This window comes from Eublepharis macularius, chromosome 9 (genome assembly GCF_028583425.1).
Source record: "Eublepharis macularius isolate TG4126 chromosome 9, MPM_Emac_v1.0, whole genome shotgun sequence".
In the NCBI taxonomy this organism is placed as follows: domain Eukaryota; kingdom Metazoa; phylum Chordata; class Lepidosauria; order Squamata; family Eublepharidae; genus Eublepharis; species Eublepharis macularius.
The window spans coordinates 55,367,496-55,390,597 of NC_072798.1; the positions used below are offsets into that span (position 1 = coordinate 55,367,496).

Consider the following 23,102-nt stretch of genomic DNA (forward strand, 5'->3'; position numbering starts at 1 on the left):
AAATGAGTAGAGGGAGAATAGACAAGGGGTTGGAAAACTGTTGGAAGTCAACAAAAGGGGGGGGAAAGGGAGGGGGTTAGAATTGGAAAATTTAAGGGAATGATTGTAATAAATTCTGTATGTGTCTAATCCAATAAAAATTTTTATATAAAAAAAAAAACGAACCAAATGAACCAGCCTAAAGTTCATGGTGGTTCGTCAGAAATGGGCTCTGATGAATCACTGGTTCGCGAACCATGAACCAGCCTAGTTCGTCATGAACTTTGGTTCATATTTCAGTTTGTTGCCATCTCTACTGTTAATAATAGTATCTATGCAAAACTCTCTTGAAAGGAAGCAAATTCAAATCCATGCGCTTTTAACTATCTTCAAGACTTCAGATTCTCTTATTTGAACAATAAAATTAATGATTTAGTCAAGAAGCACCCCGGTGTCTTGCATGCTGTCAGCTTTCTTTAATGATACCAAGCAAAGGCAAAGTCCTGAACAATGTAGATTTAACACATACATTTATATTAGTGTTCTACAAGGCTTCAAGATATCAGCAACTGCATCTGCAACTGCATCTTAGAATTTCCTTTCTGGGAGTCTGAGTGCCTGATAATACCAAGTTATTCATGAAGCAGGTAACATTTGCCTGTTCTTCTTAAGTGCATGGAAGAGCTGATAGTAGGAATTTAAGCAATCTGACCATCACACTAACTGTCTGTAACTGTCTAGTTAGATGACATCTTTTTTTTAAACTGAGAACTCCCATGAAAAAAGCAGCTGTTCCTAACAACATGAATAAGGATTGACCCTGTTTGGATGCAGACCATTCTTCAAGAATGGATTAGTTCATTCTCTATTCACCTCTTCCTGTGTATCTGGGAAAGAAGATATGCTCTTGGGAGCATACAACACTTTAGCTGTAATTGAGAGTGGCATATATTCCACATGTACACACTCTGAATTTCTGAAAAGATTTTTCTCTCAGCTGCTGCCATCACAGTATCTCAAATCTTCACATTAAAATCCCTTTGGTTTAGACAATAGTTAGGGGATTTTGCACAAATACTAACAATTACGTTGCGCATGTCATTAATACAAGGAGTAATTACAACAGATACCTTAAGTTTTATGTATGGTACACAGCATTCTAGATCCATATCATATCCTGGAAAATTCTAATAAAGCATAGTACAACCTAAAATAGCAAACTCTCATTTGCTTCCTGTTGACAGAACATCTGCAGATGTAATGAGGCAAGTCAAAAAACATGAACAAAAATTCTCATCCAGAGCCAGTAGCAACAGTGTTTACCACCTTCAGATTTTGGGGCATTTTAAGCTAAACTGAAGGATATGTAAAGCTCACTCCCCACCAAGTTTGAATAAAATTAGGACTTGCAATATTGTTCTACGTCCTGATGTTTCCATGCAGGATGCCACTCTAGACAGTGTTGATTCATAAAGTCTAAATTCCTCTGCTCAGAGCCTTCCTGTAGAAGAGGTAACTTCTGAGATGATCTAACTACAATTATTTTTAAAAAAATTACATCCCATAGTTCTAACCAAAAAGTTTGTGAGGTAGCAGATTGATAGGTGCTCATACCTTGGAATGGTGTGAGTTAATGCAAAGGCATCTCTGTCAGCTCAGTTTAGAAGAACTGACACTATGAAGCATCATGGTCAGACAGATTCATATGGTTCTTTCTCCATATGGCCATGCCACATGAAGGATTTTGGAATGCATCAATGCAAGCCCTCCTCCCCTCAAATCCCTAGCATGAAACACTTGATATAAAGAATCCCCTGAAAAATTCTCATTTGTTTCAGTCATTGAGCAGGAGTCATTTCTGGTAGAATGAACCCCATTTCTTATGTAAGTAGATAGACATTCTTAATGTTTACTCCTTTGTTCATTTCTATAGCAATCCCAAATGTTTCCTTCAATATGTTAGATCTGGGTGCTTCAAGAATGATTCATGTTCAAAGATTCCAAACCTTTTTCATTCTGTGCAATCACTTTGTTCTTGAGGACCGCCGGCCAATTTTATACCAGTAACAACGGACAAAACAAAATACGAGTCCCCACTGACAGTCAACAGCCCAAAGATAATTCAAGCCTGAATGTAATTAAAAATCAACTTGCCAATTTAATACACTTTAGTATTCTCAGCATTTTATGAAATAACATTGAAGTCAATATTTTAAAAATATTTTACCTTTAAGTGTCACAGAAACACAGCAGAAAAAAAATTATTCTTTACAGGCCTTTGAAAGCAATGCCATAGCCATTAAGATGACTTGAGATACATAAAAGTATAATGAAATAAATGAAACAAGAAAGAATACTGTGCCATCATTTTTTAAATTATGACATCAAGAAACCTTACTTTAAAGTGCTGATCAATAAACAGGCTTTTCCTTAATGAAAAGAAGATAATGTGGGACATCTGCTTCAATGCATTAGGTTACTGCACAACCCCGTCCCCCATTTTATATGTATATAAAAAAATAAAAAGAAGACATTTACATTTTCTGCTACAGGCCTATGCTTATCCACTGGAGAGTTGAACTTGGCCATAGTTCCCTGCTAGATAGTATACACTTGGTAGAACACATTTTCTGTCAATTACTTTTGGAACGTCCTGCTTCCAAGAAACTCAATTCAGTACTCATGGTATCTCTACAACAATCCTATGAGGCAGGAAAGGTTGACAAAGGATGGGTACAATAAACAAATTACAACTATGCACTTACTATGCCAATGGCCCAAGGCAGTATTGCGCATGTGAATGGCCTTTGATAGGAAACAATAAACAAAGCAGGAGTAACATAATGCATGACTGAAGCTTTGCCAGCCTTACATGTAAGAGGTCTTCTCTCCCATCCCTTTCACAAGTATCAATTCACTGCTGTGCCTTGTGGCCCAGCACACGCTCCTATGAGGAGAACAAAAGTCACCACCTCACTCTTGTTTCCCTTCACAAATCAGCACTGCCAAATGGGGAAAAATCATTTTGCAGCAGGCTAAATTAGATGGTAGACCCTGTCTGTTTAGTGCAGAGAAGACAGATGGGATGGCTGGGATCTGCCTCCCAAGAGGTTAAAAGGTGGCACCATCCTAAACAGACAGACTATTCTAATACACTGATTTCAAACGATATAATTCTAATTTGGACTGCACTGTAGCTTTGCCTTCTTTTCATGAGAAAGTAACAAAACCCAGTCAAGGTATTCATCTAAGAATAATATAAAATGTCAGGAGTTTTATGCAGTTATAACAGTGACAGTTGGTGTTTTATTTTTCTGATTCATTTACCATGGTTCACAAACACACTGAATAGATCTTAATTTAAAATATCAGTGGAATGCTTAATAATCATAAAACCAAACAGAGTCTAAAAATACAATACAGCAGCAGCATCAGTTCAGCGCTTCGCTAGCAATTTGGTTGCATGTGAAATGTCTGTTTCTTCATAGCCACAATTGCATAGCATCTGGGGGATTTTATGGGATCAAATAACTTCACCAGACCAGACCAGGCAAGGTTGTCCTAAAAAATGAAACACAAATAGAATACATCAAAATAACATTTGACCCTAAATCTCTAAAACCGCAGTATGTTTGTATTTTGTAATTTAAAAATGCCCCAACAGTTTGCACTTATATGTAACATGTGAAAATTAATTTTTAGTTTCACTCACTGGGTCATCTATTGTATTTTAAATATAAAGGCTTTTTTAATCGTAACATCAGACATGGTGCTTGTTAACTTGTTGCTTACCCAATATGGAGAGCTCGCATTTCATCAGTTTCTAAGCACAAGCCCAAGAACCCACCAGATGTCTAAAAGAAAGAACAACTCTTTTAACGTGCCCTGCTCCACCTATTCTTCCTTGTGGTTCTGGACTAATATGAGTAGTTACTCTTTATTAGCATATGCTGCATATATGAGCATGTCATCCCTGCAACAAATCAGTAGAACTTCTAAAGTACGTTAGGTAGCCAGGTAGGTACCTTCCCAGGTAGGTACCTTCCCAGATATTCCAAAGAATATCTGATGTTCAATCTTGTGTATGCAGGGATCTATTATTAGGTAGATGAAGTAACACCTACCTTTTGAGAAAAAGCAACAAAACTGGAAATTCTTTTATATTTTTAACCCCATGGTAAGTATCATTTGTAATTCAGGGCCTGAAATGTGTTGGGATAGCTCTGATAGAAGGATGCAGTATAGCATTAATAACACCAGCATGATAGGAAGTGTTATAAAGGCATCACAGGCAGGAATTAGTGTCACGGGATACATAATTTTCAGTAGTAAAGATAACAAAGATAAATCGATATTAAAAGCAGAAGAACTTGTTCTTTCCTCTTGGAAATACTGCAAATCTCTGGGCACAGTTCAGAAAACTGTATAGTAAACACTCCATGTGCAGTGAGGCTTTTGACTTATCCTCTCTCTCCTGCTCCACATGATATACCAATTTTGAAACTAGTGTGTGTGTTTAGGGGGACAAAACAGTCCATGAGCAAAATCTCGCACTTGCTGGGGCTCATTCAATCATAAGATTCAAAATTTAAAGCTAGTTCGCATTAGAAAAAAAATTCATTACTATTTGAATATATTTATCTAGAAAAAACAAAAACACATACTTCATTATACATCACTTGTTCCAAATTAACTTTAGACATAATAAACAAATTTTTCTTTCCTTTCGTGAAAAAACATTGAACTCTTCAAACAAAAAATTTAATAGTGCAAAAAAGTCATTCACATGATCATTATGAAAAAGGTTGCAAAATTTATTTCAGGTTCATCCCGGAAGTAAATATAAATTGTGTGCTGTCAAAGTCACAACTGACTCATGGTGACGCCAAAACCATGAGGTTTTCAAGGCAAAAGATGAGCAGAGGGGGTTTGTCACTGCCTCCTCTGCATAGGAATCCTGGATTTCCTTGGTTTTCTCCCATCCAAGTACTAACCATCGCCAATTCTGCTTACCTTTCAAAGCTCTAATGAGATTGGGCTAGTCTAGGATATGCAAAAGCACACAAAAATGTTACTTGATGGTTAATTCCTTGTCAATATTAAGACAACTGTGCTTAGGCTTACTACAAGCCCTGCTCACAGTCATGTGGGTTCCCTGGATGCAAGAGTGAGGGGAAAAAAGTCTTACTCTCCATTCAGTGTGAGAGTCCTGGATCACTTTATGCTGCTTCAAAATGCAGCACATTTCCCTTCATCAGTCTTCCTACAAACAAGTAGGTTCACTGACATTGTAGAAATCCATCCTTTTTCATACAGTGCACACCATTTTTGGTGCAGGATTGTATGTGGTCAGTGGCTGGGACAGTGAGAGATTGCAAGGTTTGTAGGATAAATCTGTATACGTTCTCAGGTGCGGGGAGGGGGGTGCGCAGCACCAAATATATGAACATCACCTATTTTAAATATTGACTTCAGGTATCTCCTTTAGTTGTATCACAACTGATATAACTATTTATATATTCATTAAGCCAGTTTGGTTTAGTGGTTAAGAGCAGCAAGACTCTAATCTGGAGAACCAGGTCCTCCACTTGAAGCTAGCTGGGTGACCTTGTGTCAGTCACAGCTCTTCCAGAGCTCTCTCAGCCCCACCAACCTCACAGGGTGATTTTTGTGGGGATTATAATAACACACTTCGTAAACTGCTCTGAATGAGCCTTAAGTTGTCCTGAAGTGCAGTATTTAAATCAAATGTTGTTGTTGTTGTTATATTTCTATCCCCTAATCATATTTACACAGCAAAAAATTGAATATAGACCAGAACAGCCTATAACCCTGCATGAAGCTATCTATTGCAGAAAGTTTGAACAACAAAATACTTTTCTGTCCACTTGTACATGCCTAGCCTTCCTCAGAAACTGAACATGTGCAATGTGTGAAGTGGATAATTATGGGCATGAACAGCAATATGGATCATAGAGCAATGATGCTCCCATGTCACTCAGTCACATGTATTTTTTTCTTATCACATGGTTATAAAGGATTGCATGGTTATGCACCAGGATGGCACCCTCTCGTCTTCACTGGACAGGCATTACTGGTATAGTGCATATCCACACAATTTGTCCTAACCAAATGAGAGGAGGATGAACGTATTATTCCAAGCAATGTTGGAGCAATCTCTGTGCTGTAAGTAAAGTGCACCTTGGGCAAAATTTGTCAGCAAGATTATATACCTGAGAAAAGCAGAGACTGCTCAACTGTTCATAAACAACTGGGTTAAATGGCTTTAAGTTCACTGCTCTTGCTTATACCAGACAAAACAATTTTTTTGCATTGAACAAAACAGGCAGATTATAGTTCAAACATTACTGATAACACCTTTAACACAATTCAGAACTGACAGCATACGGAAACAATTTCTAAGTGTGGATGTAAGACTTTACCAAAAACAGTAGTCGGCACAAAGTAAAGATTGTTTAGCACTTCAAGTATTAACAATTACAATATCAGTTGGGGCTATGCAGTTTCTTTATTACTAGTAATTTACCAGGCAATTAAAAGAACATAAAAACTTTACTGCAGTAGATTTGCCTAAAGTAAAAACATCTGCTGAGCAATGTTTGGAGTGATAGATTGAAAGTTTTAAAACTTTGGTAAATATGTTAAATCATTTTTTAAAAAACAAAAGACTTTATTTGCTACCAAGTGAACAATTTACAGTATACCCACATGGCTGAAAAATCACCCCCACTCTGGAATTATACATACATGAATTACCTGTTCTTTGAGATAGCACAGACGATCCAGAAGTATCAATGCCTCTATGCATGGTCCCAGAACAACTTTCAACTGTAAAAAAAAGTTTAAATACTATTAGGTCTAACGAAATAACTGTACTTTCCTATTGCAAAATGATAAAAAGCTGCCCTCTCCCTCAATTCTTAAACTTTTAAAAAAATCTAGCTGAAATGAGCAAAGTTTAATAGAAAGACAAATTGTAAGAGCTGCAAATTTATTTTGTTTTTATAATTCATTACTTTCAGGGGATTAAGTATGAGATTGGATCGTACCAGCTTTTCTGTTGGCACAAGGGGGTGTAGGGGCAATATTGCCCAATACTACTCTTCCTTGCAGGCTCATTCTGTGCTTTGTATACAAGTGTCCCATGCTATTTATTTTATCAGTTATTTTTCACAAAAACAATTAAGGAAGCAGATTTTGTTCTTGAGAAAAACCAGTACAAATGCTTCCTTGCCAATTCTATTCTATTGGACATCTTCAGAAAACGAGAGCAATAAAGATCAAAGCCTGGGGAATGCAACAGGCAGGGTATCTATTTCTCAGTAGCTTTTAGGTACAACCCAGCATGCAATACACATTGCAAGTGGCAGAAATCTTGTTAAAAGGGAACTTACAAGGGAAGGTATTAAAAAGAACACTGGCAAAATAAAGCAAAGAGACCAATATGGGTTTCAAAAGGAGGCCGACATTTCTCCCAACATTTATTATGCTTGAAAAAAGAAACTCCATATGTTCTTTTTATTATTTTACCGACGCCTCATATAATTCTGAATTCGGCTTTCCTTTCTATTGAGAAAATACATGTCTACATAAACTAATCTACCCCTTTGCAGAAATTTAACTTGGTCCAAGTGTATCCTAATATAAACATAAAGAACAACTCCTCTTGTTACTGTGATTTTTACCATATTAAAAGCTTCCAGCTCATTCATTCTGTGCTTGTATTTTCCAAAGTACTCCATTATGAGGCTGTCTGAAATCTGCAACAGCAAGAAAATTGATGACTGCAATTAAAACCTACCTGAGGCAAATGCTGAAATTATTTTTCTCTAATTAAAAAATACTTCAAAACTAACACATTTCATTTTACAATCAATATTTTTTTAAGTTACTGTAATGACTTTCCAGTACTCAGTGAGACGCACCATTCAGTAAACATGTTTGGAATCATACTATAAAAGTGTACAGAAGATCTAGGCAATGTTCCTAGATCAGAGAACTTTTGACATCCGCTAATGAATTACACGGTAGCTACTCCATGTTTATAGTAGACTCTAACAGCACAGAGTAACTCTGCTTTAGATAGTGCTGTAAAAGTGTGGCTAATATTTAGGCTGCTTGGATTGAGGCATAATATTCTACTTAAGTTCCAAAACCATTGTGAAGTGTGCATGATGTGATTATTCTCAATATTAGGCTCCCAGCCAATGTAGTATACTGGTTGAAGAGTCACAGGCAAGGGCTTGGGATACCCAGGCTTTACTTCCTACTTAGCCATGAAACATTGGGCTAATCTAAGCCTTGACAAATCATTGTCATATCTATATATATTTACACAATGTTTTAACAAAAGAAACTAGTTTTCAAAAAAGGTGTTTACAAATTGCATTATATCTGCACACATCCTCTCTCTTGTCATATTTATTGAAAGAAGCCTACATGTCATAATAAGCAGGACAACGGACTATTTTTATTACTGCACTTTAAATGCACAAAGTATTTCAACCTTTAAAAGACAGAAGGAAAGCTTAAAGTCAGATCTCAGCCCCTAGGAACTTTCAATCTAAATTTAGACAGTGGAAGAGAAAGCAGAGAGGGGGAGAGGGAAACCTGGAATGAATAAATACTGTGCCTTGGCAGGGGAAACACTCTTTCTTACAACCAATGGAGGAGAGAACCAGGTATGCCACCCTGTGATCCTTGGAAGAAGGGCAGGATTAAAATGTGATAGGAAGATAAATACATGCTACAGGACCACATGACGAAACTGCCTTATAATGAGTCAGACCACTCGTCTATCAATGCCGGTAATGTCTGCTCTGACTGGCAGTGGCTGTCTGTGGTCCACAACTGGGTCCACGGCTGCAAGCTTGGTTTCAACAAAATTTATATCCCAACAAGCCATGAGACACCAACTAAAGCCAGGAAAGAAAAATGCTTAGATATGTAACAACATACAACTTCTGTATATAGGCGAGAGAAAAGAGCAGGTTTAACAGACTGCTTCCCTGAAAATGTTTAATATTTAATTTCGCACCAACCAGTAAAAACATATGTTTGCAATCAACAGCTAAGCCTTCAACTCTGTTGACTGTCAGACATCTTACAGTGTGAGCAAGTTAAATTCCTTCATAATTAGGTTTCTGCAGAACTATTTCATTATATATAAGGAACAGTAAAAATTTCTATCAAGAAAATGGTCAGATAAGGCAGTAACAAGCATCAGTCAGCCTTGAGTTTTAATTTTTATTCTGTCTGTAAGGGGTTCTGATCTGGCCAGTTTATACTTTACACAGTCAGCATGCTTGTAGATGCCCATCGGAATTTCCAATGCTAAATGAAGGAGTGACAGTCATCACCAAGCATCCACATATATGCAGATAAACATTCAAGTTAATTAACAAAGAGTAGACAAATGTGGGCAGCTGGTGGGACATTACCCCCTTGAATTAAATACAGAGCTGTTCCTAAAAGGTGCATGAAGGTCTTGAAAAGAAGGATAAGAGCTGTGAACCTGCATAGATTTCTTTGTGGACAGAGCTCAAAATTCCTTTACACTAATTAAAGTGTATTTTACAATGAAGATTTTAAAAACTAAAAAAAAGAACACATGATAATCCAAGGAAGGGAAAGCTTCTAGCAGTCTGGCTGTCACTTAAGTGGACATGAACGAGACTCTTGTCTCCCTAAATTCTGAAATCTTCAGAGTACAGATTCTTATGAATGTCTTGATCAACTTCTGGCAGAGCAATGCTCACAGAAAAGAGGTTGGGGGAAATCGACTCAGTGTGACAGTGATGAAATGCCTGAAGCAGGATCCCATAGTTGACTCAGTATGTTTATCTGCCAGAGACGCTTTCCTTTTCCTCCAACACCTTGATGATGCTGGGGATTTTCTATATGCTTATTCTAAAGAGCAGTCTGTACTTTGTCAGGTGATTCTTGTAGACTTTACAGCTGTTAAAACTCCTTGTCAGATTAAATTGGAATTTGGCACTGTCATCATGTAAATTGTATGTTGGTTTATATTTAAAGTACACTGATCGTTTAAACACAGCATTAATATACATGTTCTATATAGCTATCATCATTAACCTTGTGTAATCCCATTTTGACAGCTGAACTGTATCTGCCTTTTTGCAGTTGGCTGGTAAATGTTCTTACTGCTTATAAGATGGAACTAACCCATTTTTAATTATTCCAGTTTAAAAATGGGCAACTGAACCTTGAACAACTGCCAAAAAAAAATCAGACTGAAGTGCACAGTTACTTTGGAGTAGGTCCCACTGAACAAGGCAAGATTTACCTATGAGTAAACAGGCACTGACTGAGCTGCATGTTTAAGAGCTTTCATCAATACAAATGGCATCATTCCATCCACAAACCTGTTTCTGGTTCATTAATTGTGCAAATGGGCACAGATGATTGTGTATTCCCTGACACTGAAATAAATGAGACAGACTCTACATGCACAGAACTACTTGATCAAAGTAATTGGTGGTTCCATGTATAGTTCTATCCTAGCTGCAGGAACAGTAGCAGATGCAGTTTGTTAATCAGGTACCCACCTAAAAGCAGCTATCACTTCCCCAAAGGACCACATGCCAAAAAGTCATTTTCTCTTAAATAAGCAGAATATCATCCAGCAAAACTGCTGAGGATAGTTTGTGGACAGTAAACACGTGGATGCAAACCAGTGAATGATGACGAGAATTCTGCTCATCATTGTGATGCTTTAGCTAGACTCTCTGATGATAAAATCTCTCCAATCTACTCTGAGACAGATGTATGATTTATTACAGTTCCAATGTTTGAGGAATCAGAACTCCGAAAGCATACCGTTGCTAATGTTATTTGGATAGCTTATGATTGATTACTCTGACTGATGTGGTTAAGGGTATTGAAGGTTGTGAAGTCCCATCACTTGAAAAACATATCCTTTCCCTTCCTGGCTACTTAATACTACCGAGAAAAAGATGAGGGCTGTTCTGATCGGGATTGTCAGCACATCTTTGGAAAGGAATTTTCCCAAGCTCTTCCAGGGGTGATAATAAGGTCTTTACTTAGTAAAGGATGATTTGACCTACTTGTCAGTGTCACACTTATCACTGTGGGGCAAGGTCATTAACTGGATAGCAGCAGAGCAAATAAAGGCATACCTGATTGGCCTTCCCTTGGCCTATTTCAGTCTGGCTTTATGCCTGGTTATGGAAAGGTGACATTAGTCACATCTGTGGATGATCTCAGAACATGATGGACAAGGGTCTATCCTCTCTGTTAGTTTTCTTTGGTCTCAGTGGCCATCTGTGAAACCCTGCATTTTATTAAACTGATTCAGAAAGGTAATGGGGTTATATGCATTGTACTCTGATGGCTTTCCTATTTTTACTGTTTAGGCCATACAGAGTATTTATAGTAAATGCAAAACCAGTTGCCTGTCTTCTTAGCCTGTGGAATGCCCCAGGATTCCATTTTGTCACCTAAGCTATTCAATATTTACACCAGGCTATTAAATTAGATCATCTAGAACGCTGCAGTTGGGTGTCAATACGGTACCAGCATGCAGTGGTGTGGATGGGGAGAACAAGATAAAATGGAAATCTCACAAGACAAATCATGCTGATGTTAAGAAGATTGATCTTATTGTGTTGATGGTCTAAAACTGTTGCTTTCGGAGTATGTAAAAAGCTTTGGTTTGTTTTTAGATCTCCTGTTATACCGTTATACTTTTATATCCCCAGTTGTATTGCATTGGCTACTGTTCTCCCTTTTGATTCAGTTCAAGGTGTTATTAATTATCTTAAACCGTTTAATATTCTGTGGCCCACATATCTGAAGTATAACTTCTTCTTGTATTATTTCATGTATCATCTTAAATCTTGCCCATCAAACCTTTATAACTGTCCCATTGTCAAGGGTAGCTCAAGTAGCATTGATCAGAATTCAGACTTTTCCAGGGGTTGCTCTCTCATAAAGAAACAACACCTGATACTGTGAAATCTCTTCAACTCTAGCCCTTTGAAAGGCTTGTACTTATTCCACATGCTTAAATGATTTCTGGACTGGCAAATCTCTGGGTATTGTTTCAATGCTGTTAGAATGATGACTGACTGCAATCCTAAGCAATGTTACATCCTTTTAAGCCCACTGGCATGAATGGACTTAGAAAGATGCAATTCTGCTTGGGACTGCTTTGCTAGGAGCTCAGAGTTGACAGAGTGAATTTTATTAAGACAATCTATAGCTGGCTGAGTTGGTTTTATCCTAATATTTGTATCTGGTGGATTGTTTTTATGTTTTGTCTTTTTTTAACCACTTGTTGTTATCTGCCTGTAACTGAAGGGTACATCAGAAGGGTGGGATACAAATATTATAAATTAAATAAATACTACCAGAATTATATTTTGCCATACAATCGTCAATTGGGTTATTGCTGAAGAAAAGCCTTGTTCCTTGTTTTAAACTATGTAGTTTATTTTTGAAGCATTTTTATATATTGTTAAACACAAAAGCCTCTTAGTAGATGACGGAAGTTCCTTATTCCAGAATATAAAGTCTATAAAATTCACATCAAATCTCTGTAAAATATTTATACTTATTATTATATACTTATTATATACTTATATTAATTATTTATAGATAGCAAGAATGTGAAAAACTTCCAGATAAACATGCAGCTTACAATACTTGTTCAACTATATGCAACTTCTATATAAATATGTGAGAAAACCTAAACTTTTACTAATCATAAACAGTTTAAACTTTCTCATTTCAACAGCACAGCTCCACTAGCAAACAAGCTGTTTCAGCAATCAGCTAAATACCTTAGAGCAATATGTTTGAGCAATTAGCTACATACCTTTGACTCATCAAGTTCAAGTTTTTTTAAGGATTTTCTAACATAATCAAGGAAGGAAGATGATTTAGAAAATACTTTCCCAATATTTCGATCACTGAAACAATAAATAAAGTTTATTATTTGTTTGTGTTATACTAAAAACTAGAAATAGCAACAGCCCACAGAACACATATCTACCAGAAGGCACTAATGACAAGTCATTAAGTCAAATAACTTGACTTAAATTCACAAATTATTTCATTACTTAACTATAAATTATTTGCTACTAAAAGAGTTTAGTTTTTAATGGAATTGCTATTGAATAGAGTTGCTATTGAATATACTTTCCAATAAATAAGCTGGTCTTTTATAGCTCCCACCATCCTGAGGCCATATTCAATGTATTTGTTGCTAAACCAAAGAAAAAGAAATACTACTAAAAGCTTATTTTTTCAGAACCATCAACTGAGCCTATGGTAAACTGATTTGGGATGGAAAGCAAACCAGAATAAGATGACAAATTACACACTATTATAAAGTCCTATATGCTGAATATCAGAAAACGTTTAAAGCATAAAATCAAATGTCCATCTACCCGACAAAGCCAGATCCACTTGGAAAAAGGGACTCTAATGATTATTTTAACTGGTGAACATGTTCACATGGGAAATGGTAGTACTTCAGAATTTAGGCCAGAATTTTGAATTATTTTCACCAACTAAGAAGCCAGTAAAGAACAAATGTCACAGTGCAGAGCAATTCCAACATTACATTCCAGAATTAATCTGCCCAGTAGGAGTGCACTCAACTTCCACTCATAGAAAGTATCCATTTGTCAGTCTAAAGAGGAGGTGTTAAATCTTTGGTTGTGATGTAAGCAAGATGTAAACCTTGGATAGTTTCAAGGTTTACAACTGGTTCCAATGGAGATAATGAAACCATATTTGTTATTTACTTATAAGCCCCACCTTTTCCCCAACAGCTGGCACCCAAGGCAGGTAACAGCAAATGGACTGCCACATTCTGTACTAACTGTAGATTCCAAGTAGTCTTCAAGGGCATTCCTGCACAGAGTGCACTGAAAGTACTGAGCTTCAATTTTACTGTAGCATTGAAAGAAAAATGTTTGAGTTAAGTATAGCTGGAAAATGTACTCTTAGCCACCAAAGTAACTTGTTTTGGCAATGACAGAGCACAGTCTAACCAGACCCCTAAGCTATTTCCAGTTACCAATCAAAGACAGCTGAAGTGAGTGGCATGACCTTCCCAAATATGAACTACCTTACTGACAAACATTACCTCTATCTCATCAGAATTTAACTTCAGTTTTCTCTCTCAGCCACTTGACCATGGTGGTCAGGCACTGACCCAGGATGGAAATGGCAGTACAGATACACGGCTGGATGTTATGTGCATAATAGTGACATCTGACTCCAAAGCTTTGCATGATCTCATTAAGTGGCTTCATAAAGATATTTAAAAGGGTATGGAAGAGTACCCTGTGTCACTCCCACAGCAAGTACTGATTCCTTATGTCCTGATTGCACCTTCTGGGTACAGTAGTGAAGGAAGGAAGGAAGGAACTACCTCATGTTCCAAACACCTAAACAGTAGCTAGAGATCAACCAAATCAAAGACAAAATGCAGGTCAGGAAGAGAGATTCTCCTGATACAAAAATAAATGGAGATAGTGCACTACAACTCCAGGAGTACTGTCTCCATCTTGAAAACAGGTCTAAAGTCACATTGAAAAAGGTAGTTGCATCATCCAGGAACTGGAGCTGCTCAGTCATGATCCATTCAATAATCTTACTCTAGGAATGGTAAATTAGAGACAAGTTTAAAACTTGCCAAACTTTAACCAGCCAAAGGCGGCTTTTTTAATATGGACTAGTTACTTGCTCCTTCAGTAGTTTTGGGAAAACTCCCGTAACTAAAAGTAGCATTCACAATCTTCCAGATTGGAATACACACCATCTATTTGCACAGTTTCAATAACTGTAAGGGGTAAGGGCCTAATCTACACGCAGTGGCCTTCACAGTTCTTAAATCCCTATCAATCTTGTCCTGAGAGTTGAAGCTGAGACAATCCATACAATTAACTGGTAGTTAAATGTCTCTTTGAGAGGTGGTGGTGGTTACACCAGCCTTGAAACAGACTGTAGTGATTCTTTCTTAAATTAGGCCTTCTTGGTTGTGGTACCAAAACTATGAATCTTTCTCCCCAGGTATATTCATCTGTTTCCTTTTGTCACTATCTACCACCAGTGGGTGGAGACCAAAATTTCATCTGGTGTTACCTCAATTATCCCTTTCTCACCCAATGTTTTAACTATTTTTGTTTGTTCTTTTAAAATAAGTAGTTTAATTTTAATTTTTAGGATGTGTTTTCAATTATGCTTGTTTTGTCAGCTGTCTTAGCAGCCCTGATGGGGCAGAAAGGTGGGGTACAAATGTTGTAAATAAATGAAACAATAAATACAACTAGGACCTATAGGTGTTACAGACACCTCTACCATATGATGCATTTTTAAACTGGTATATCATGCAGACTGCATATCAATTGTACAGCTTAGATGACATACAAGTGCATTTGTATCTGAAGTAAAGTATGCCAGTAAAAAGTACTAGAGATCTAGGTAAATCTAGCAGAACTTCAGACATGGAGTAGCTGAGTGACCTTGTCTAAGTCACTTTATCTCCAACTTAATTCTTTGTTTGCAACATATAAATGATAATGACCTACCTTACTATTGTGAAGACATCCATTAACTATTGTTAAGCACTGAGCACAATCAAAACACTATGTGAATGATTAATAGTCACAATAGGTAATCATCATTCATTGTTTTGTTTGACTTTAGCTGCTTTTCAAGCACTATTACATGTTCCATTTTCAAAAATGAAGTACTTTGTTTGCTGTGCTTTGTACAGAAAAGACACCATATAATTCATTGGTACCTTCTCACTGGTACCAACTTAATTAAAGCAGAAAGAATGCACAGCCTAACTTCCTTAAAACAAGTAAATCCTAGTTAAATATATAGAGGTGAAATATAGAATTCTAGAGGATCCTAGAGGTTTGCTTCTCTTCCATCCATTGGCTCTAGTCAGGTGACATCACTACATATTATCTGGGGATAATAAACACAGTTAAATTACATGAGGATTAATTCTGAGTAGACCTTAGGATTGCTCCCTAGCAGAAACAGAAGAGGCATTTCAACAATGATATGTGAAATCACAGCTTCCTACCTTCTGTTGACTCCATAAAATTCTTCTATAATAACCTGTAGGACAGCTCGATAAAACAATGATTCTGTAGGCAGCTGCAAGGAATCAAAGAACAGCAGGAAGTTGAAGTTGGAACCAGACACTACAACAGTGAAAAATAGTTGGCAGCTTTCAACTAATTACTGGTTTGTATTCATTCTGTGTTACTAACAATTTGCTTGTTCCCAAGTTACAGTGATGTTCTTTAGGCATACAACGATGTAACCATAATTGTTGGGAAAAATAAACACAGGAAACTGCAAACACATTGAATGGAAGTGAGCAAGAGGAAAAAGAAAGGCCCCATAGGCTAAATTATACCACTTGTTATGCTGGCTTTATTGCAGGAATGTACCCTATAGAGTTCGATCTGTTTCTTTAAAGTCAGGGAGAAAATATTCCACAAATATTAAATGCACTCCTTTTCCTCCAACAACTTCATTTTCCTTCCCTGATGTATACAGAAAGCACTAGGTTTCTAAAAACAGTTCACATGTTGAAGAACTTCATACCTTTAAGAATGAACTATGTTTACATAAGAAAAAATAATGTTTGCTTCTTTAGTAGGGCCAAATTCATCCCCTGTGTAAACACCACTAAGGTCAGTGAGTTTACAGCAGGGACACAGGAGTCTGTAAATCTGGTGTGCCTAATATCCACACAACTTGCATATATACACACACACTGAAAAGGGATAATAAATCATGCAGAAATGACTTAAGGTATCCACCAAAAGAACTGAGACAGGGATTTAAGAGTAAAGAATACTAAGATTCCTGTCAGAAATAAGCATTTACAATAAATTAAAGCAAATCTTTACAAAACGTTCACATTTTTATACTGTTAGCTATGTATAACTCACACAGCAAAAGGAAAATACCAGTGATTGCTCATTCACCTAGGTTAGGAAGCTGTCTGAGTATTACCAGTGTGTTCTGGGTAAGTGACCGAAAGTTAAATTGCATGATGTAAATTCTGGCTTTAAGTCCTTTCAGTATCAGGCTTTGAACTAAAATAAAATTTCAGTAACAAATAATTCTTATGGAAAGATTTGAACATGCAGCAATATATTATGAGCAAAATAGGCATCTGCCCAATTGTAAAAACCAGAGGAAGAGAGGAAAATTAATTTTTTTAAAAAAATCATTTATGATGCTTGGAACAGTCTGCCAGATTCTCAATAGCAATAACATACCAACTCTGTGATATTAGCCTATTATAGGGAAAATTTCATGAAAATCTGCACACAGCAGCTGGTCACAATCAGTTTGCACCTCCAAATTCATCCACATGACTGTATGTATGCCTACTTGGCTATGAAGAGAAACATTATGACTGTGAGGAGCTGGCAGACAATTCCACAATATGCACTTTTTGAAGCAGCTGCCATCTTCCTTCAAGATGTACTAGTCGTTTGGGGTGGGGCCACAGCTCAGCGGTAGTGCATCTGCTTGGTACAGAGAAGGTCTCAACTGGCCATTCCAGGTAAAATTATCTAGTAGTGGTGATAAATAAGACTCCACCTGAGACCACTTGGAGAGCCACTGGCAGTATGAGTGGACAATATTGACCTTGATGGATCAATGGCCTGATTGTATATAAGGCAACTTCATGTGTAATCTTAAACTTGAACATTTCCTCATGCGGCTGTGTACTGTGCACATGATTAACTGGCAGAATTAATTAATCAAATTAATCATTAATCAAATGTGATTCACTGTCTACCTAATAACTTTCACTGAGTTACAGAATTCCTCTTCCAGGCATTGTGATCATGAAAAACCTGTTTAATGCCTTGTCATGTATTCTTTACATGCATCAAATTCATGAATCCTAAGTGGAAGTCAGTGGTCGACACTGTTTCATTTAGAAAGACCTATACAATGAGCAAACTGCTACAGAAACAGAAACTTAAACAAGGTATTACCAGGTGTGAACACACTTCAAGCAAACTCCTGCATGAAGAGTGGCATATAGACACAACAAGCTTTCATTGATCCTAACAGTAATAAAGCTAATATTCTAAAAGTACTAAATTAATGTCACATTTTCTTTGGAGTTGGAGGAATAGTTTTTATTTTTAATTTTGCATGAAGCAGCACAAAAGAAATCACCTTACAATAAGACTACAATCCTCAATCCACTTATCCACTAGTCCTGAAGAATTCCTCTTGACTTCAAATGAGGCTAAAATAATGAATTAAGCTGATGGAAGACTGAACCTCAAAACATCTAGAGTACTTTTAATGTATTTCTATTTCAATCATTCTTTATTAACTGAAGAAAATTATGTTTTATCATTGGTCCATGAAGATCAGGCAATAAAAGTGCAATTTCATGGTGGTGATGTGGAATATCAATCTGCCTCCCATTCACGCTTTGCTATTTGCCAACTCTTCGATTTCAGCAAACTAAAAGTTCAGCTTAAGGTCATGCATTCAGCATATTCAGAGAGAGAAAATGGCTTTGTCATTAGAAGGGTTAAATAAACAACATTACTCACCACTTGGCCAACTGCAACTCGTTCCAGAGCCTTTAAAGATTTAGGGGAAAAAAGCCACTGGTGTGTTTATTCTTGTAGCTGAACATTTTATAAACAGACCACATAGAAGGAAAATAACATGTTAACCAATAATGTGATAAAAATTAGACTGCTGGCTGAGAGTGTTCTCATCACTATGTTTTATTTAACTGTATGAATCAGACTTATAATGAAACATATTTGTTTAAACATCTGAGATTATGCTAGACTGTAAAATTTTTAAAAACTAAATGTGCGATATATTAAATAGATTTCAATGAATTTTCTCGTTCCTATTAAATAAAGTATAAAGGGGGGATAAAACTAAAAATATAAAAGTGATAACAGATTGCTTTCAAAGTGTGAAGTGAAAATTAATGAAAACTTCCTGTAGAATGACAAACACTGATTTCTCCTTGTGCCATGTATTCATGTGACTTCAATATAGTAACAAAAGGGGTTACCCACATGACTCTAGTCTATGCACTCCAATCCCAAGCTCTTTTCATTTTGCCATCTTTAAAGCAAATCTGACCTTATTTATTTAGAACATTTCTACACTGTTCATCAGTCTTCAAAGTGGCTTCTATCATAATAACGCAATTATAAATAAAACAAAAGAATTAAGAGGCATGAAAACCAAAACAGCAGCAAATTTCAGCTATTTTAAATGACAGAACTTGAGGAGGTACAATTCAGAGGAAAACCATAAACCATAGTCAAAACCATTCCCCAAAACAACACAACTAAAAGTTGTATGAAGCAACTGTTGCTTCAACTGTTTAATTGTTGCATCAACACAGAAAAAGAAGACATCTGGTAAACCACTACAGGTAATAATAACTAAGGGTGTGCAGCAAAAAAAGATTCGGTTTTCCCGCTTCATAATTTACAAAGCGGGAAAAAGAGTTGGAAATAATTGTTTCTTGGCTCGCTTCGAAATGCTCCGAAAAGATTTGTCTTTTCGAAGCTTTGTCTTAACCCGATTGGGGGGGAGAGAGGGAGGGAATTCCCTGTCTCCCCTGCATCGGGTCAGTGACCGGGGTGGCCAGTTTAAACTAGCCCCCTGCCGCTGCATCCCCTTCACCCGATGCCAGGGAGGCAAGGAGTCTTTCCATCTCCCTGGCATCAGGTCAGCGGCCGCCTCCCCCACTCCTCCCCACCGTTGCCTTCACCCACTGCTGATGGGGCCAGGGAGTTCCCCAGCCCCGGCAGTACCGGGTGAACGAGGTGCCCGGGGATGAGGCACGGGCTGAAACCCGCCTCCCCATCGCCCCCTTCACCCACTACTGACGGGGCCAGGAAGTTCCCTAGCCCCAGCAGCACCGGGTGAATGGAGCGCCCGGCGGAGAGGTGCAGGCTTAAGCCTACTTCCCTGCCGTTCTCTTCCCTTGATGCAAAAGGGGCGGGGAGAATCCCCCCGTCCCTCTTGTATCGGGAAAGCGGTGCTGCCGGGCTGCTGCTCCCAGTGCAAGAGCGGCAGGGAGAATCTCCCCGTCCCTCTCACATCAGGAGAGTGGCGCCGCTGGGCTGCTGCACCCAGTGCGAGAGCAGCAGGGAGAATCTCCCCATCCCTCTCACATCGGGAGAGGGAGAATGGCGCCGCCTGGCTGCTGCACCCAGTACGAGAGAGGCGGGGAGATTCCCTCGCCCCTCTCGCACTGGGTCCGGTAAGCCCAGTGGCTCCACCTTGGGTGCAGTGAAGCAGTTGATTCGGTGTTTCAAATGCTTCTTTCTGTGCCCCTGCGCAGCAGTACAGAAAGAGGCATTTTAAGCCACGCAGCTGGCACTCAGCTACTTGTCGGGGAAGCCCCCAACGAGCAGCTGATTCCAGGGTTTAAATACCCCTTTCCGTGCTGCTGCGCAGCAGCACAGAAACGGGCATTTAAACTCCTTGACCTGAAGCTTCCCGAAGCTATACAAATAGCTTCAGGAATCTTTGATTCGGGTTTTCCAAAATGGACCTGTCATGCTGGGGCCGCTTCAGAAATCCCGAATCTTTGCAAATTGGGCCCGATTCGGGTATTTTTCCCGAATCAGAAACCCAAATCGCACATCCCTAATAATGTCCTTGTATACCGCTCTTCTAGATAGATTAGTGCCCCACTCAGAACGATGAACAAAGTCAGGGTTTTTATTATCATCCCTACAATACAACTGGGGAGCAGAGGCTGAGAGGAGAGGCTTACCCAAGACCACTCACTAAGCTCAGGGCAACAAAGGGACTGGAATCAGCAGAGTGCTGAATCACAACTTAACCACTGTGCTACAGCATTCAACAACTGTGACTTAATCATTGAAAAACTTTGCCTATGTTCCCAACTTCCTCACTCAAGAAACTGAGGAAAGGACTTCCTTTCTTAAATCAATGGGCAGGTTCATAGAGGAGTAATGATTTCTTTAAATGCTCTATGCCCAGATTGTGCAGCACTTTGATTACAGTCTGGAAAGACTGTTACTAATTAGACATGGTCACAAACCCAAAAAAACCGAACCACGTGATTCGTGGTTCATAGCATTCCGTGAACCATGAACTTCCGACCTTTTCCCAGTTCATGAATTGATTCGTGGTTCGTGGTATTTCAACCACCCTGCACCAGCTGCTGAAGCTGCTGCAGGGCATTTGAAACAAACAGCCCCTTTCTTCTGCTGCCTGGGAAGCAGGAGAACAGGGCTATCAGTTTCACAGACCCCGCACCAGTTTCAGCCTGTTGGCTGAACCCTGCGCGGGGGTCTGTGAAACTGACAGCCCCTTTCTCCTGCCACTCTGGCTGTCAGTTTCACAGACCCTGTGCCGGTTCCAGAGAGGGATCTGTAAAACTGACAGCCTAGGCAGGAGAAATGGGCTGGCAGTTTCACAGATCCCGCGCCGGTTCCAGCGCAGAGTCTGTGAAACTGACAGCCTCTTTCTCCTGCTGCCAGAGCTGACAGTTTTACAGACCCTGCACCAGTTCCAGTGAGGGGTCTGTGAAACTGACAGCCCGGGCAGGAGAAATGGGCTGTCAGTTTTACAGATCCCGTACCAGTTCCAGCACAGGGTCTGTGAAACTGACAGCCTGGGCAGCAGGAGAAGTGGCTGTCAATTTCACAGACCCCGCGTTGGTTTCAGTCTATCGGCTGAACCTAGCACGGGGTCTGTGAAACTGACAGCCAGAGCAGCAGGAGCAGCAGGGCTGTCAGTTTCACAGAGCTTGTGCTGGGTTCAGCTGATGGGCTGAAACCGGCATGGGGTCTGTGAAACTCCGAACAGGCCACGGAACGGCTGGAAAAACTTGTCTGTCCATAAAAATGCGGTCCCACAGAACGCGTGTTTCATTGCAAACGAACCAGCCGTTCTGTACGGAATTTTGTTCCGTGGTTCATTTTGTGTCCATCTCTATTACTAATGTCTTTGGGTGAGGGTGATAATAAGCCAAATAATAAGCCAAATTGGATAATTAACCCAATTTGATAGGGGTAGCTTTTAAGATTCAGAAATACCTTTAGAATGTAGATCTTTTAACAAAGGACTAAACACATTGCTGAACTGTGTAGCCAATTAACATTTTTCAAATTCATCCACTAAAAAGTCTTGAATGGGCCATTTCAGCCCATCACTAGCCTACTGATGAAAAGGGCTAAGGTATAGGGAAAAACAAGAATCTGTCTGAATGTGCTCAAAGGAATTATGGAAGCTGAGGCACAGAACGAAGAAGTCAAAGGGGCAAAGGCTGAGGGGAATAGGTACGTAAGAGGATCAAAAAAGGATTACAGAAGCATTTGGTTTAAAGTGAAATGTGTGTTCTGGCATTGGGATAGCCCTATATCCAGGAGCAATGGAGCAGCTCTAATACGATCTCCTTAACACTTGGCAGACATGGCTACCCCCCACCCTTGATTCATAGCTAGCATATGTGCAAATACTAGAAGGTACATAAATCTGAGTTTAAGGGGAAGTGAGGAAGATAATAAATAGTTAACATACTTGTCACCCAATGCAATGGAAATTTAAGTGCACATTCTGCCATCTCATTCTGCCTTGGCAGAGTGAGTTGGAACTGAAGAAACATGACAATTAAAAAATATCCAGATGAAAATGACTGAAGGACTGTTCTGGGTTTGTAGTCAGAAGGCTGTTGTATTGACTGAGCACAGTTAAGATGCCCAGTGTAAGACTAGAAAAGTCAGCGATGTTACTGGAACTAGATGCAGAGGAGTTAGCCGTGTTAGTGTGTAGTAGCAAAATCAAAAAGAGTCCAGTAGCACCTTTAAGACTAACCAACTTTATTGTAGCATAAGCTTTCGAGAATCACAGTTCTCTTCGTCAGATGCATGGAGGGCAAGAAGAAACTGGTCAGATATATAGGTGGAGAGGGGAGGGAGGAGTAGATACAAACAGTAGCTGGGAACTATAGGAAAATGATGCCTCTCTCTCAGAAGCCCTGGGTGGAAGACCTCTCCTTGCCTACAGACAGCCCCCCAACCTGAAAC

General features: G+C 38.7%; 1 protein-coding gene across 1 annotated transcript in view; it reads right to left on the minus strand.

The window, feature by feature from the left end:
- Positions 1 to 2,112: 2,112 nt before the first annotated feature.
- METTL25 (methyltransferase like 25) overlaps positions 2,113 to 23,102 on the minus strand; it is a 68,058-nt gene continuing 47,068 nt past the window's right edge. Inside the window, exons 7-12 of the mRNA XM_054988469.1 lie at positions 18,615 to 18,644; positions 16,094 to 16,167; positions 12,860 to 12,953; positions 7,686 to 7,760; positions 6,757 to 6,828; positions 2,113 to 3,540 (exon numbers count right to left, since the gene is read on the minus strand). Of these exons, the coding sequence (XP_054844444.1) occupies positions 3,427 to 3,540; positions 6,757 to 6,828; positions 7,686 to 7,760; positions 12,860 to 12,953; positions 16,094 to 16,167; positions 18,615 to 18,644 (459 nt within the window). The 3' untranslated portion in view covers positions 2,113 to 3,426. The remainder of the gene's footprint in view (positions 3,541 to 6,756; positions 6,829 to 7,685; positions 7,761 to 12,859; positions 12,954 to 16,093; positions 16,168 to 18,614; positions 18,645 to 23,102) is intronic.